Raw genomic sequence first — 16,423 nt, forward strand, 5'->3', positions numbered from 1 at the left:
AGTAGCTTTAAAGAACACATTGTAATAAAAGGAGATGGAATTTAATATTTTTAAATCAATGTAGTGGAAAATCCTCGAAAAAGATTGCAGATAATTAAAGTTATAATTTATAAAAAAAAAATTTGTCATTATGAAAACTTAATATATTTTAATATTAGAAATATTAAAAAACTATAATTAAAACTGTTGGCATGAACCGAGAAGACAAGAGACCTTATCCTTAGTTTCTTCGACTCAGCTTCTATGGTCTATAATCAATATGGCTACGTAGGTCGACCAGAGGACGATGGCAAGATGCCTACTTCTTCGTAGGTTGCTGTCTGTGAAAACACGAACTCGATCCAGTGTTAACACTCGCTCTCACTCAATATCCACGCTAAGGTGTAATTTTATCCACAATATATCCGCAAGACCTCAATGTTCCATGGATTAATCCACAAACTTTTTCCGTACAAAATGAGGATGAAACCTAAAGTTTTACAGTGGCATTGCATTATTTGACATGATCCACATGGAAACGATTTGAGTGAAATTAAAACACATTTGGAGTGTTATATTAAGTTGATTTTTTTTTTTTTTTTTTTTACAAAATTATAAATATTTCTTAAGGAAAAATAATTAAATCTAGGTGATCATTTATAATAAAGGAAATTAAAAGCCTTCTATATTTTAGAAATATTCAGTACAAAAATGAAATTTAAATTATCCTTTTATTGTTTCTCAAACATTGTTCATTATAATTAATATAGTTCTAGGGATACAATTTCCTTTGTTCTCATCACACTACATTTCCTTTTGCATTGAAATTAACATGCCCAAAGTTGGCTCAAAGTTTTCACAGTACTTCCTTGAAGAGATGAGCCTTATCTCATTTGAAGAATTGCTTCGACGGATCTTACACTGAACCGATTTCTCAGCTGTGTACGATATTTCTGGGAAAGGTCTTCACATCGCCGAGGTAACGTCTTGCAGGCAAGCCTCACTGGTACACAGGTGTGCAGAATGACACTGTATTTCATAACCACTTCACCTGACACTCCTGCTGTAGTCCACTTGACAATGAATTATTGCATCCAATCATGACATTGCAGCCATTGGAACCAAAACCCACAATATTCTTTATCTGAATGTTTTGAGTTTTGAATGTTGAAATTGTTATTAAAGAGCTTTTATACTGTGGCTCTTTCATTCGCTAACTTAAATCCTTGTGGTCCAAACACTTGACACAGTTCCTAAAATCTTCTTGTAATTTTCATTATCTCTTCATTATAAAATCTTGCCAGAATACTTGTTTTCTCAGCTCCAATGTCTGTGGATTCATCAGTAAGTACACTAAACTTCCGCTTCCAAGTTTCCTTATAGATACCACCAATGACATTAACAATAGCTGTCCTTTTTGTCCTTTTCAGTTGAATAATCTTGGTAATTTTAGAATATGGGAAAATTCTCTCTATAGCACTAATCACATGATCGGCAGCATTAAATATGATGTAGTGTTCCGCAAAAACACAATAGTAAGTACCATTTTTGCGGATTCAACAGATTATTTGCTGCTTGCGCCAAGAAATGTTCGTGCACACGGTTGTTTCGTAATCATAACTGGTTCTTTTCACTTTTCTATTATGGGTAAAAGCTTGCTCGTGATATTTTATTACACTGGTAGCAGCTTTAAAGCAGATGTTGCATATTTTACACCTGGCTTTTAAGCTGGTCGTCTTTTAAATTGAAGTTACAATTCTTTTCGGTAATTTTTAATTCTCTCAAGTCTTCCTTTTACGCACATCTTTTTCACTTTGGAGGTCCGTGGATTAATTTCCTCACTACTACGCCTGGTCATGTTCTCCAAACAGAGATTTTTGGTTATTACTTTTGTATAAGAAAGTTGAATGTCCATCTGCAGTAATATTATTATTAAAGAAGCAGCAGTAGAACCATTAAATGTAAACTTTTTACTGCTGCACTATTTTAACAAAGTTTTGCTTAAAAAATCTTTAGCGATTTTTCTTCATATTATAATATTGAATAACTATTCTAAAAGTATGATGTAGTTATTTTTAATTTTTCATAAGTTATATTTTTTCCCAGTTTATATAAAAATAATGGACACAGAACAGGGGTGAATTTTATATAAACTGGCAATATTTACTAGGGAAGAAGTTCAAATGACCCCATGGGCTAGACTGAAATCGGTTTAAAGCTATCCTCCCCCGGTAGCCAGTTAAGATTTGGAGTTGGGAGTTGGAAAGGTACCGGTTTTGGCCTATGATATACATACACCGTGGGAAGGGTAACACGCAAGGTGTAAATTGTTCTGAAGGGAAATTGACTCTATTCTGGAATATTATTTATACTCTTCTTTGTAGAAAATTAATTAAATCCAATCTTGGGATTTAAAAAAAAAGAATCCTATGAGAAATAAACATATCCTGATTTAAGACAACTTGGTTGTATTTCGATTGGTTTAAAGACAATTAGTAATGATATATATGAAAATCATTCATTAAGCAATATGCCTTTATGGTGAGGGTTAAACTCGCAATATTTTTAAGTTATCACACATTTGATATATAAAAAAAAAAAACTGAGCACCAATAGAAAGTCTTCGAAATAACTGTTTCTTGTACACTATGATTTTCTTCGAGACAAATCAGCTCCAATAAACCCACTTACAAATACATTTAGCAAAAGACTGTCTGCTTAGTGAGATTTAAATGCCAAACCCAAGCAGTCTCATCAAAAAGGTCAAATGATTACGATGTTCCCACTACGGTATATGTAGCCAAAAACTATGTGCCATAGATATGTAGCCTACGGTGGTGTTGCTCTGAGAGAGAGAGAGAGAGAGAGAGAGAGAGAGAGAGAGAGAGAGAGAGAGAGAGAGAGAGAGAGAGAGAGAATTTCTTTTCTCCCTCTCTCTCTCTCTCTGAATTTATTCATCAGTCAACATCTTATTGTATGTAGGACAAAAATATATGGCCCCTTATATTTAAGGTGAGGCGTGGCCACGGGCGCCTTCGTGTCGACGGGTCCCTCGGCTCCTTCTCTCATCGTCGTCCGGCACTTCTCTCCTCCTCGAGGGCTTTTTGGGCGAAATGGGCTCCTCCATGAGATCGCTCGACGGAGATGCCCGTCCTCGTGTAGCTTCTCGAAGGGGGGGACCTGTCGAGGCTGCCCATCCTCGATGACGACTCCCTCCGCTGGGTGGATTGAGTGTGTCTCGGACGGGACTTAGGCCTGCAAGACGGAGGTGCCCGTCCTCGTGCATCTTCTCGTTGGGGGGACTTGTCGAGGCTGCCCATCCTCGATGACGACTCCCTCCGCTGGGCGGATTGAGTGTCTCTTGGACGAGACTTAGGCCTGCAAGACGCGGTCTTCCGCTCATCGGGCGACTCCCTGGCAAGGCACGTGGAGGCCCTTCTAGGAGGACTGTCTCCCGCCCGCTCAGGTGTCGCTCTAGTGGGTGTGGTCAGGTCCTTCATTCTCTTGCTAGGGACGAAAACCCACGTCCCTTGCGGTGAGTCTGGTTTCCTGCTTTGAATGGAGGGGAGCGGAGGCTTCTAGTGCCCCGAGATCGTGTGGGAGACCGCGAAAGGGAGTTCCTCCACACAGAGCGATCTCTCTTCCTCCTTTGGCGTCTGCGACGTTCCCTGCTCGAGGAATCAGACGAGTTACGTCCCGAGGAGTAGGCCTTCTCGCCATACAGAGACCTTGAACGCAACTTTGGCTTCTTGGGTCTCCCCCGCAGCCCTGACGAAGAAGGAATTGGGCGATGATCCTGAAGAGGTGGCTTCGTCGGTACCCACGCCGACGGGCGAGGTATGCAGGAGAAGGCCTAACTGAGTCTTTCCTCGATGTCCAATGGGGACCTCAGCGGCGTCCTTTGTAAGTCCCACGCCAATGGGTTCTCCTGCGGGGATTCTTCTCTGCCGACCCCCCAGATGCTGAAGCCTTGATGAGGATGGGGGGCTTAGGGACTAGCAGTTGGGCTCTAATGAACAATGGGAACTACTTCCCCACTGGACCTCGGTGCCCAACTGTTGATCCAACTAAATTAGTCAGCACTTTCTCTCCGTTCCTTAGATTACTTCTTATTTTCTCCCATCTCTTCCTCTTGGGCATGAACTTGTTGACGACTTTAGCTTGTACGACTTAGATTTTGACTGCTGCTTTGGATTTGGCGCAGGGTGGGATGGATGTCATGCCATCTCAACCTGTACAAATTTAGACGCCATCACCCTCTGGCAGACCCCATTGGGTGCAGACTAAGTCTGTTAAGAGTCGGGCTCCAATGATCCGGTTTTAAGTCACCCATATTTGCGGGTAATGGGTGACGCTAGGCATTGGAGTCGTCGGTGGGAGGGGCTAACTACCCCCACTGACCAGTGTACGCCCACCTTAAGAGAGGCAGCCCCTCTCTAATAGAGGACTGGTCCCCGCTGAAGCCTCTTCTCGTGTTGGGCCACATGGGATAGGAGGACTGAAATCCTCTGATAAGAGGTGGATAACCCGGCTTGCTTCTACTCCTAAAACTAACCCCTCTGTTGACGACCCGGAAACTCTAAAGGACCATGCTACTTATGTTCAAAAACAAAGTAATTTGGGTGACATGGAGAATTTGCGAATCCTTCACATCACTCAGATCCCCATTGAAACCAATTACGATGTTCTATATAAATTATTTCAATGTTATGGTCACATCAGGGAAATTAGGATGAGGCTTGAAGGTGACAAATGGGATTCATGGATATCATTTGATAACCATGATGAAGCATTCAAAGCTATCAATGATATCATAAATATTAAAATCAGTAATTTGAATTTCAAGGGTGCTCTTTGCGATCGGGTACCCAAGAATCTGGATGTATATAGGCCTGCAGATTGGATTGATAAAAGTATAGAGGTAGTTGTACCTTCCCAGAGAAAGCCAAAACCACCAAAGTGGCTTATTGCTCAATCAAAAGGGAGTACTGGAAATTATTTCAAAATATGTAAATTTCTTCAAAAGAAAGTAGGTACTATCGCACCAGGAGATATATCTCGGTTTGGAAAGAACAGTTTCCTAATAAGTGCCAAATCAGAAACTCAATCGGTTATACTTTCCAATTTAAATACAGATAACGAAGACATAAAGCTGGATGTGAAACCCCATCTAAACTTCAGTTATGGAAGGGGAGTAGTTTTTAATAGAGACTTATATGAATTCACAGAAGAGGAGATATTGGCCATGTGTCCTTTAACTGTGTGGAAAGTGCATAAAGTCCCTGGAACGTCAATGATTATCTTGACTTTCCAGGATGCTGATGTGCCTTTCCACATTTACATAGAGAATGAACGAATTAAAGTGCGAACTTTTAAGCAGAAGCCGCTGCAATGTTTTAATTGCTATAGATATGGGCATCCATCTAAAGTATGTAAGAATGATAAAATGTGTAGTACATGCTCTAATGTTTACCATGGAGACTGTACACTAGAGGCCAATTGTATAAACTGCAATTTGAATCACAAATCTACGGATAGGAACTGCCAGCAATATAAATTAGAAGAGGCTGCTCTCAATAAATCCAGTATTGAACACATAAGTGTGGGGCATGCCAAGAGACTATTGAGTAAATCAGCAAGTTATGCAAAAGTATTGAAATCCGGAGAAAAAATGAGGCAGGAGACATCCAGCCCACCTAATACTGCCTCTATTCCCCAGAAAAGAAATTTGCCATCTTCTGATAGAATTCTAGAGGATAAGGCAAGAATATCACGTAAGACCTTTCTCACCTCTTGTAAACCTTTGTCCCCCACTACAAAGGATAATTCTAACCTCTCTCAGGCTATATCTTTGCCTGATTTGATGGAGGTTCCACATGAAACAGAATTATCAGGTGCGCCTGTAGTGGGGAAAGCATCAAAACCTAATAAATCACCACCTGTCAATAGGAAAAGAGAGAGACCTCCATCTCTCTCACCCCCATCCATTAAAAACACAAAAGTTATGTCATCAAATAGATATGATGTTTTGCCTGTTGATATTTCAGATCAACAGGAAAACTTCTTGAATCAATCAAAAATTCAAGTGGAGGTCCACCATCCCCCACAAGAAATAGGTAACAACAACACTGAAAAGGCTAATATAAAACCTAATTTATCAAGACCCAAACTTAAGAAGCCTACAGAAAATATTGTCAAATCAAAAACTGTCAATGGGAAGACCTCATCAAAGATGTCTTCCAGAAAATAATACATAATTTTTTCATCCATTTTGCAATGGAATTGTCAGGGTTTGAGGGCCAAATATGAAGAACTTAAGCTCTTAATTCACGAGCATTCCCCCATAATTGTATGTCTCCAGGAGAGCAAGCTTGATGCTAATACCCCTTGTCCTCGCGAATATATTAGTTATAGGACACCTTATGATCACGGAGTAGGGAGCCATGGCGGAAGTCTCATGTACATTCGTCGAGATGTTCCCCAAATACCTATATCTATACGTACAACCCTGCAGGCAGTTGTTGTACAAATTGATATAGGGAGAAAATATACAATATGCTCTCTGTACTTACCTCCAAATGATGATATTTTATATGATGATTTAGCAGAGGTCATTCAACAACTCCCTCAACCTTTTCTCTTACTGGGAGATATGAATGGTAGACATCCTTTATGGGGTGATGTTTTGGCCAACACAAGGGGCAATATTATCTCATCAATTGTGGAGAATGAGGATGTGGGGCTCCTTAATACAGGAGAGCCCACACACTTTCATGTTCAGACAGGTACTTTGTCATGCATTGACCTTTCAATTGCAAGCTCTAACTGCCTTCTTGATTTTGATTGGAGGACATTAGACGATTGGCATACTAGTGATCATGCACCAATCATTATAAACACCAACAAGGGTCCGCCTTTGCAAAGATCACCACGTTGGAATCTAGACAAGGCAGACTGGGTTAAATTTTGTGAGCTAAGTGAAATCGAAGGGAGAGCAGAACAGTTTGAAAGTGTTGATGATGCCATAGACCTACTGAATGGAACTCTTCATACAGCAGGAGTCAATTCAATTCCCAAAACAACAGGGTTATTCAAACGACGACCAGTCCCGTGGTGGTCTTCAGAACTAACTGCACTCCACAGAGCCACAAGAAGATCTCTAACACGATTGCGTAGACGCAGAACTGATGAGAATTTAATAATGTACAAGAAATGTAGAGCACAGTTCCGTCGTGCCATGAAAGAAGCAAGGCGCCAGTCATGGATGTCTTTTGTTTCCTCTATTAACAGTAGAACACCACCATCTTCTGTGTGGAGGAAAGTAAAAAAGATAGCTGGCAAATTCACCCCCAACCCACCACCAGTGTTGAAGGTGAATGGCCAGTATGTAACTGAAGCAAATGAAGTTAGCAATGCCCTGGCTAATCATTGTTCAAATGTATCCAGCAAGTGTGAAGGAGCCCCTGGTCACCAGTATAGGAGCACTGAAGAAAAGAAAATTTTAAATTTTGCAACAAGAAGGGAAGAGTCGTATAATTCTCCTTTCACTGAAAGAGAATTTGATTCCGCACTTGCTCATTGCAACGATACAGCCCCTGGACCCGATGGAATTCCATATGCAATGATTAAACATGTACATTTTAATACAAAGCTATTTATTTTAAGCATTATTAATAGAATATGGCATGATCATAGCTACCCAAGTGTTTGGGAACTAGCCATTATTTTAGCCTTTTTAAAACCCGGTAAAGACAAGTTTTTAGCAGCAAACTATCGTCCTATTGCATTGACATCTTGTTTATGTAAAATCATGGAGAAGATGGTCAATGCAAGGCTGATATGGTACCTTGAAAAGAAAGGTATTTTATCACCGATTCAATGTGGATTCCGAAAAATGCACTCAACGACTGATGTGTTGATACGACTTGAGTCATCTATTTGTGAAGCCTTTGCTTCCAAACAGCACCATGTTACAGTATTTTTTGACCTTGAAAAGGCATATGATACCACATGGAGATATGGTATTCTTAAAACCATTCATGAATTGGGATTGAGAGGAGAGCTGCCACTATTTATTCAGGCATTTCTTTCACGTAGAGCTTTTCAAGTGAGAGTGGGGGAAACTCTATCAGAGAGTAAGTGCCAGGAAGAAGGAGTTCCTCAGGGTAGTGTGCTGAGTGTAACCCTTTTTGCACTAGCAATTAATGGGATATCCTCAGCCATTCCCCAGGATGTTTTCTCAACACTATTTGTGGATGATCTCTCAATATCATTTGCTGGCACTAGAATGGCAATGGTTGAGAGAAAAATCCAACTCTCTATTGATAAAATTATCCAGTGGGCTGACATGAATGGATTTAAGTTCTCGACAAGTAAAACTACCATTGTCCATTTTTGTCGTATCCGGGGAGTACATCCAGACCCGGATATATACATTAAAGGTCAACGGATACCATGTGTATCGGAAACCAAATTTTTAGGTTTGATATTTGACTGTAGACTTACATGGGTTTCTCACCTAAAAGCGCTAAAAGCTAAATGTGTTGAAGCTCTGAATATCTTGAAAGTATTGTCCCATACATCATGGGGGGCAGACCGCAATACTATTTTAAAATTATACAAGGCCTTGATTTTTTCCAAAATTAGTTATGGTTGTGAGGTATATTCTTCAGCCACCCCAAGCCGGTTAAAAATATTAGACTCGATACATCATGCAGGTATTAGATTATCTACTGGAGCTTTTAAAACCTCGCCTATCCCAAGTCTCCTTGTTGATGCTGGAGAGTTACCTCTAGACCTTTACCGAATGTCTTCCATTCTTCGGTATTGGTTTAGATTGCAAAGACTCCCTAGCTCTCTAGCCTTTCAGACTGCAAGCCTTGTAAGACACGCATCATACTTTGAGTTGCACCCAAAATCTCCTCAACCTTATGGCTTTCGGGTGAAACGATTTTTAAATAGTCTGGATATAATTAGAAATAAGGTACTTCCATTCAAGGTATCATCAACGCCTCCATGGAAATTACCTGACATATCTTTTTGTAAATACTTTATTGGAGTTAAGAAGAATATGACTGACTTAGAATCCAGGTCTCTTTTTATGGAACATGTCGAAGAACATAGGGGATCGACTTTTATCTATACTGATGGCTCCAAATCTGATGCTGGCGTTGGATTTGGAGTACATAGTAATGATTTTAATTGTAGAGGTGCACTTCCTCTAACAGCTTCCATATTTACTGCCGAACTGTATGGCATATTAACCGCTATTGAGAAAATAGCTTTGGAAAAGGAGGGTAATTTTACAATTTTTAGTGATGCAAGGAGTGTTCTTCAAGCTTTAGAAGTTTTTAATTCTAATAACCCTCTAGTTTTAAAGATTTTAGAATGGCTTTTTATTATTGGACGGAAAGGTATAACTGTTCGATTTTGTTGGGTTCCAGCACATGTAGGTGTGTCTGGGAATGAGAAGGCAGATTTACTGGCGAAGAATGCGGCATCCGAGTTGCTACCAAGGAGGTATCCCATTCCATGTAACGATCTCCTACCTTACATCAAGAAATTGGTTTGTGATAAATGGCAACAGCACTGGGACAGTCAAGACGGCAATAAAATGAGGGAAGTAACAAATATCATATCACCTTGGAGGTATAACATGATTCCCCGAAAATGGGAGACGACTCTTTGTCGTCTCCGTATTGGTCACACACGGTTGACACACGAGTTTCTGCTGAAGGGCCAACACCAACCGTATTGCGAGGACTGCTTAGTACCTTTAACAGTGAGGCATTTGTTGACCGAATGCCCTAATTTTACTAACTTAAGAAATAGATATCTGTTTGAGGCTCGAGGTGAGGATGGCAGGTTTATCCTTGCCAAGATTCTTGGACATGATGTGTCTTACTATGCGAGCGGAATTTTTAGATTTATTTCAGAAGCAGGTCTTCTGAAAACTATTTAACTATTTTAATGACTTCTTAATTTTTATGGTTTTAATCGAATTCTCTTTTAATTTTCATATACAGTAAATGGTATCGGCGTCAATGACCTTAGATGTCAGGATGCCAGAAAACTTTCAATCAATCAATCAATCTTCTCTGCCGACGGCGCCCTCCGTCGCTGATGTCCCTGAAACGATTACCCAGGAATCTGGCGAAGAAAACAGAGCATTATTAGGCCACATGGGGTCCTCCGTCGCAACGCGGCTCCTATGTGAGAACCCCGTCCTTCAGAGCCCCACTACACTCACCTACAGGCGCCTGCACCGCCTTAGCAAAAGAAGATTCCCCCGCACAATCACTCTCAAGGGAAGGATGCGCCAACTGTTTTCCTTTCAAGGACTTACCTCTTCCCCTACTCAGGGTAGGATGAAGGATGCACTCTACCTGCCCCTTCTCCTGCCGAAGTCGCGGGGGAAGATACGCTTGACTTTCATGGTGATCTCTTCGGCGCCTTCTTTTTGGTGCCGAACTTCACCCACTGAACCTCACTCCATTCGGGACACGTGTCCGACGAAAAAAAGGCTATACCCCTGCATGAGGTACACAACGTATGCGGGTCTACCTCAGGCTTGGACAGTAAAGCCCCACACGCTTTACTGGCTCTAGGCCCAGGACAACGGCGAGCATGCTCCATAGCACAACACAAAGGAACGCAAGACACAAGAACGCTAAAAAGGGAAAGCACTGAAACACTAGTAAAGCACAAGGGAGTAAAAGCTAAAGAGTGTAGTAAAGGCACTGAACACTCACTAAAGATTCAAGACCATGTGGGAAGCACGTGGTAACCAACACAAGGGGGTCGCACAGAGAACTGAGGAGCGGTGTGTGTGAACACGACGCGACCAGAAAACATACTGCCTAGGTCGAGAGCGTCGCCACATGGCCGACCTCGGGCATTGCCCCAGGTCACGTTCTCTCCCGCTACCAGGTCACTTTAGAAAATGGGAGTAGGGTAAACTACGCAAAACTCTGGTCGTTAGAGAGGAGCCACCAATGACTCCTAGGAAAGTATTTCGAGGTAAGTATCTGTGTCGGAACAATATAATTTTAATACTAAAAATAATACACTATGATGATCAAAACTTTGTTGACATGAACTGGGAAGACAACGGTTCATTGATCATCTTGTATGTTTACTTCCCCCTTTGCTGGTTTTGTGGTCCATAACCAATAAAGTTACGTATATGAGAGAGAGAGAGAGATTTTGTAAAGGTATTATAAAATTCTCTCTCTCTCTCTCTCTCTCTCTCTCTCTCTCTCTCTCTCTCTCTCTCTCTCTCTCTCTCTCTCTCTCTCTCTCTCTCTCTTTCTTTCTTAGGTGATAGTAAATTCCCAAAGAATATATTTCCAAGTTTATGCTAAAATATATCATACGTGGAAAATGTATCAAGTTAGGTCATATCTTCATTAACCATAAAAGTTGCCAACAAAACAGTGTTATCAAAGGATGCAGATCTATACACGTATTCAAATGTTACGTCTAATTCTCCAGTTAAATGGCATATTATAATGTAGTTCTTCGTCCAAGTTATCTGAAGAATTTCCCTTGTACAAATTTGAACAAGTCCTTCTGCTTAACATGTCGTTGGTTGGTTCAAATTCAAGACAACCATTTTGCTTTTCCTTGAGACACTGTGACGTGAGGAAACCATTTACAGTTTGTCCCCAGTTAGTTAGGTGTTTTTGTTTTAATAAGATTCACTTTTCTGAAATACTTGTTCGCTATTTGCCATGGAGCGAGGCAAACTTAGAGCATCAAAAGAAAAAATTAGACAGCTCTGCAAATTCCTCTTCTCCATTTGGTGTCTTCCAGGTTTCCAATTTACCACAGAAAGCATCCAAGGCAAATTTCTCCACCGATCATGTGGACCCTGCAGTAGCTGTGTGTCATCCAATGACACAATCCGTGGAAGGGATTGTGCAAGGTAAAGGCTCGGATGGATATTTTTCTCGTGCCGAAAAGCTCAGTGCCCGCTGGGGATTTAGCATTCCAATTTTATTAAACAGTGTTTCATCAGAGTCCCACCTTTTCTTTATTTCTAATGATGCTACGCAAAGAAAAGTCCTACAACGTTTGAAGAATTAGTCCAATTCTGGTGGTCTTTGTACTCCTGTACTTCTGCACTGTTCATATAATTTATTACACCAACACCGAGGTACATCATAGTATAATTGATATATTTTTCCTCCTTTATGGATTCATCAGTAAGTACACTGAACTTCAGCTGCCGAATTATTTTGGCGAAGTTTTCCTTATAGCTATCACCAATGACATTATCAGTAGGTGTACTTTTTGTCCTTTTTTTTTTTTTTTTTTTTTTTTAATATTCTTGGCAATTTTAGAATTGGGAAAATTCTCTTACCTTAATAGCACCAACCACACAATCAGCAGCAGTGAATGTGATGTCCCGAAAAAAACGCCAGCAAGTACCGTTTCTGCGGATTCAAAAGATTTTTCATAAGCCGCTTGGGCTAAGAAATGTTTGTACACTCGTCTGTTTCGTTATCGTAAGTTTCTTTTATTTTTCTATGATGGGTGACAGATTGCGCGTGATTTTTTTATTACACTGGTATCAGCTTTAAAGCAGATGTTGAATATTTTAAATCTGGATTTTAAGCCGGTCGTCTTCTCTGATTGAATCTATCTAAATTGAATCCATCTAAATTGAAGTTACGATGCTATTAGATAATTTTGAAGTTCTTTAGGTCTTCCTTTTACGCACATTTTTTGGGTGGGGGGGGGGGCTAGCGAGAGTGTCAGCGGATTAATTTCTTCACTACTACGCCCGTTCATGTTCTACGAGCTCAAATTTAAGGGAATTATTTTTTTAGCAAGTTGTATGTCTCTGTGCATTATTATTATCATTAAAGTAGTAGCAGTATAATTTTAAATAAAGTTTTTACTACTGCACAAGTTCAACATAAGTTTTGCTTTAATAACCGTTAGCGAAATTTTTCATATCAAATTATTGAATAAGGATTCTGAAAGTATGAAGTAGTAGTTTCTAAATAAGTCATAAGTATGGACGAAGACCAAAGGTGATTTTTTTATAGGTAAACTAAGCTTAAAATGGGTTTAAAGTTACCCTTCCCCCGTACTCTGAAACAGGTTTCAAACTACCGATTAAGATTGATATTTTTCCTCCAAGTTTGAAACCCTTACACCACCTTCTTACAGCGGTGTCTTCAAGAAGGAAAATAGCCAAAAGTGTGTTTATCTGTTCGGTTCAAAAAAAAAAAAAAAAAAAAAAAAAAAGTTTTAAATTGGTGCGGTAGTTAACGGACCTATTGGGACCTTGGCGTATTCGGACCAGGCCATTGACCACCCATCTCGGGCCCGTCCAATTCACAAGCCTTCCTCAAAGTCAAGCACAAACGATGATACTTTTGGGCTGGTGGTGAAATGTCATGAATGGCGCTGAGAACTGCTTTGTAGTACTTTGAATTTATAATGTGTAGCAAAAATAAAAAAACATATATATATCGAGGGGGAATCTTTCATACAATCATCACGGCAACCATTCCTTCCTCAGATCATATAAGCGGGTATGGAGTGAAGCAAGAAACTAATAGCTTATGGGTCTTCCATGTCAAAAGCAACTTTGGTATGTGTAAAATTATTTGTGTAGTTCTGAAATAGCCTAAATGATTATCCGAATCGGCTTAGTAAATGGTCCGAGTCAGCCGAGACAAAGGTCTATATAAAGGCCAATAGAATTTATATTGGCCTTGGTCTATATAAGACTGCATTAGTGCGGTAGGCTTCTATATTAGGAGTTGAGAACTAACTTTAGACCCTGGCTGATTGTTAGAAAGGTCACGGTCTCTGCCCATGATATACATACACCGTGGGAAGGGTAACACTCAAGGTGTAACCCGTTCTTAAGGGAAATTGACTTTATTCTGGAATGTTATTTCAATTTATCTTAGTAGAAACTGAATTAAATCCAATCTTGGGATATTAACAAAAATCCTATTAGAAATAATCATATCCTGATATAAGACAACCTAGTTGTATCTCGAATGGTTTAAAGACAAATTGATATCATAGATAAAAATATAATTCATTAAGAAATCTGCCTTTATGGTGAGTGTTGAACTCATATTGTTAAGATATCATCACTCATTTTATATTAAAAGGAAAAAAAAAAGGAATGAGCACCAGTTGAAAAGTAAGTCTTCGAAATACAGTATGTGGAAACTTTTTCCTGACAACTTTGATTTTCTTCGAGACAAATCCGCTCCAACAAACCCACGTACAAATACATTCAACAAACGACTGTCCGTTTAGCGAGATTAGAATTCCAAAACCAACCGGGCTCATCCAAAAGGTCAAATAATGAGGATGTTGCCACTGCGGTATATGTAGCCAAAAACCACTGCCATGGATAGATAGCCTACAATGAGAGAGAGAGAGAGAGAGAGAGAGAGAGAGAGAGAGAGAGAGAGAGAGGGAGAGAGAGAGAGACTTTTTTTTTTCTCTCTCTCTCTCTCTCTCTCTCTCTCTCTCTCTCTCTCTCTCCATGTCAATAAAATTGAGTATCTCCATCTATTATGCTTACAAAGCATCATAACATCAATGCAATGTATAAGACATTTTTCATTTCGAGCTGACCTTGTGGCAAAAGTTTTTTTTTTTTTTTATTAAAGTGACCTTTAAGCCCTTTTACGTTGGTCAACGGATCATTAGCAAAGTAGAAGGCAAGCATGTGAGATTTCCAGTTCTGTAGACCATAATCGAAATCAAGAATGTTCTGTACAGCATCGAGATGAGAGGCTAACTGTAAAGGATGCTGCCTTAAGAGACACTAAAACTGGACCATGCATGTTCAGTTCAATCCATCATTCATAGTCTGGGAAGCAGATTTATTGACCTTTTCAGTTTGGTTTCCCAGTTGGTCGGCATCTTTCCTATTAGTGGTAAATGAAACATCGTCTTTATCTAATGGACTATTGATCCAATGATCATTTAGTAATTCATACATCTTATCATTATAATCAATTTTGTTTATAACCAAGGAATTTTATTTATCATCTTTGGTTATATGTAGGTCCGTGTCTCTCATGTTTTTTATATATTAGGAACCTCTTTGAGATATTAGAGGGTTCCATTTCCAATTTCTAGCTAGACCATATTTTCTGTAACGGAGAAATTTATACCATAACTAAAAGCAGTTAAGGTGTTATTATCTAAAGGTTTGTCAGAAATGTTACAAATGGTCATTATCGGCATTAGTTGTCCATTTGCTGTGTTTTCTTAGGCTGTTTATTTTATGCCTATGCTTTCTTTCCGTCCGTTTAATCTCTACTCTTAATTAATTATAAAAAAAATAAAGCAATCAGCTGTAAGGGGGAAAGCAGTCACCCGCTGATACACATTGTCAGTATAGATCCTTACTTGTTATGTGGTCCTCAAGCTGATCAGAATTACCTATCAACGATTGTGCATTTAGTTGTTCAACTTTAGATGGCCAAACTTCATTAAGATTTTTTGGTTGCTATGCTTGGTAGGGGCACAGTCTGGTTTTATGCTCATACTCAATACACTGAAAACATTTAACTCGATGGTCTCATCATAAGGGTTATTAATACTGAATTCAGGAAGAATCTTCTCACTATTTGCTTTCATGTAGCCTCCTCCACATCAAATAAAACATTAATATAAAAAGGGACACTAGTACTGATACTACACAACACAGTCCGAGCTGAAAAAAGAAAAAAAAATATTAGTAGGGTCATACTACTAAGACTGTTAGCCTAAGAAAGTTCAAGCTTGCAATAAGAAAATAGGCCAACATCTCTTAGTCTTAGCTCTTTTGTATCAGTGATTTATTGCTGCAATTATACACATTCCACGCTATCATTAATACCAGCTCTGCACCTACATGTACTTTAGTACCATTATCACTATTTTTTATTATTAGTCAAAAAACTCCTCTAATATCGTTTCTGCAACTTAGTGCAGTGTGCGATTATTCTCTCCACATTTTGAGCAAGTGCGTGGATGATAATGGCGGTGAGGCCCTTCCCTCTGCAGGTCAGCCCAACCTTCGTGTTGTGTATGGGAGTGGCTAGGGTTTTGAGTGTTGGATAGTTGTTATGAGAGTCATATCCAGATCGATTTTTCTAGAGGCTTGCATTGACATCTCATTTTCTTCTGTAGAAGGTCATAGAAGATGGATCCTCGTGATAGATGGTGTAGGTTGGGAAGTGGATTGTCTGGTATTTGGTCTTGAGTTTCTCTTTCCTGTTATGTCGTACTGTTGACTCGGGTGATATCTAGTAGGTTCGTATTCAGTCTTCCTGGGGCTATTTTCATTAAATTTGATTTTCCTCTGCTTCAATGTTGACCAGAATAGGGGATAGGTAGGATAAATGTTAAAGAAAAATTATATATTTTGTTTATTATAGAACATTTTATATTTACATCCAACAATAAGCTT

The 16,423-nt window shown here is 39.5% G+C and overlaps 1 protein-coding gene across 1 annotated transcript; it reads right to left on the reverse strand.

The window, feature by feature from the left end:
• Positions 1 to 3,044: 3,044 nt before the first annotated feature.
• LOC137620868 (uncharacterized) lies at positions 3,045 to 3,479 on the reverse strand. The gene has a single exon (XM_068351313.1). The coding sequence runs from the start codon at positions 3,477 to 3,479 to the stop codon at positions 3,045 to 3,047; it is 435 nt and encodes a 144-aa protein (XP_068207414.1).
• Between the last annotated feature and the right edge of the window lie 12,944 nt (positions 3,480 to 16,423).

Source organism: Palaemon carinicauda, chromosome 27 (genome assembly GCF_036898095.1).
Source record: "Palaemon carinicauda isolate YSFRI2023 chromosome 27, ASM3689809v2, whole genome shotgun sequence".
NCBI classification, from domain to species: Eukaryota; Metazoa; Arthropoda; class Malacostraca; order Decapoda; family Palaemonidae; genus Palaemon; species Palaemon carinicauda.

Bases quoted from the DNA above. Each gene is read 5' to 3' on its own strand.
- LOC137620868 (XM_068351313.1), bottom strand. From the start codon at position 3,479: ATGAAGGACCTGACCACACCCACTAGAGCGACACCTGAGCGGGCGGGA.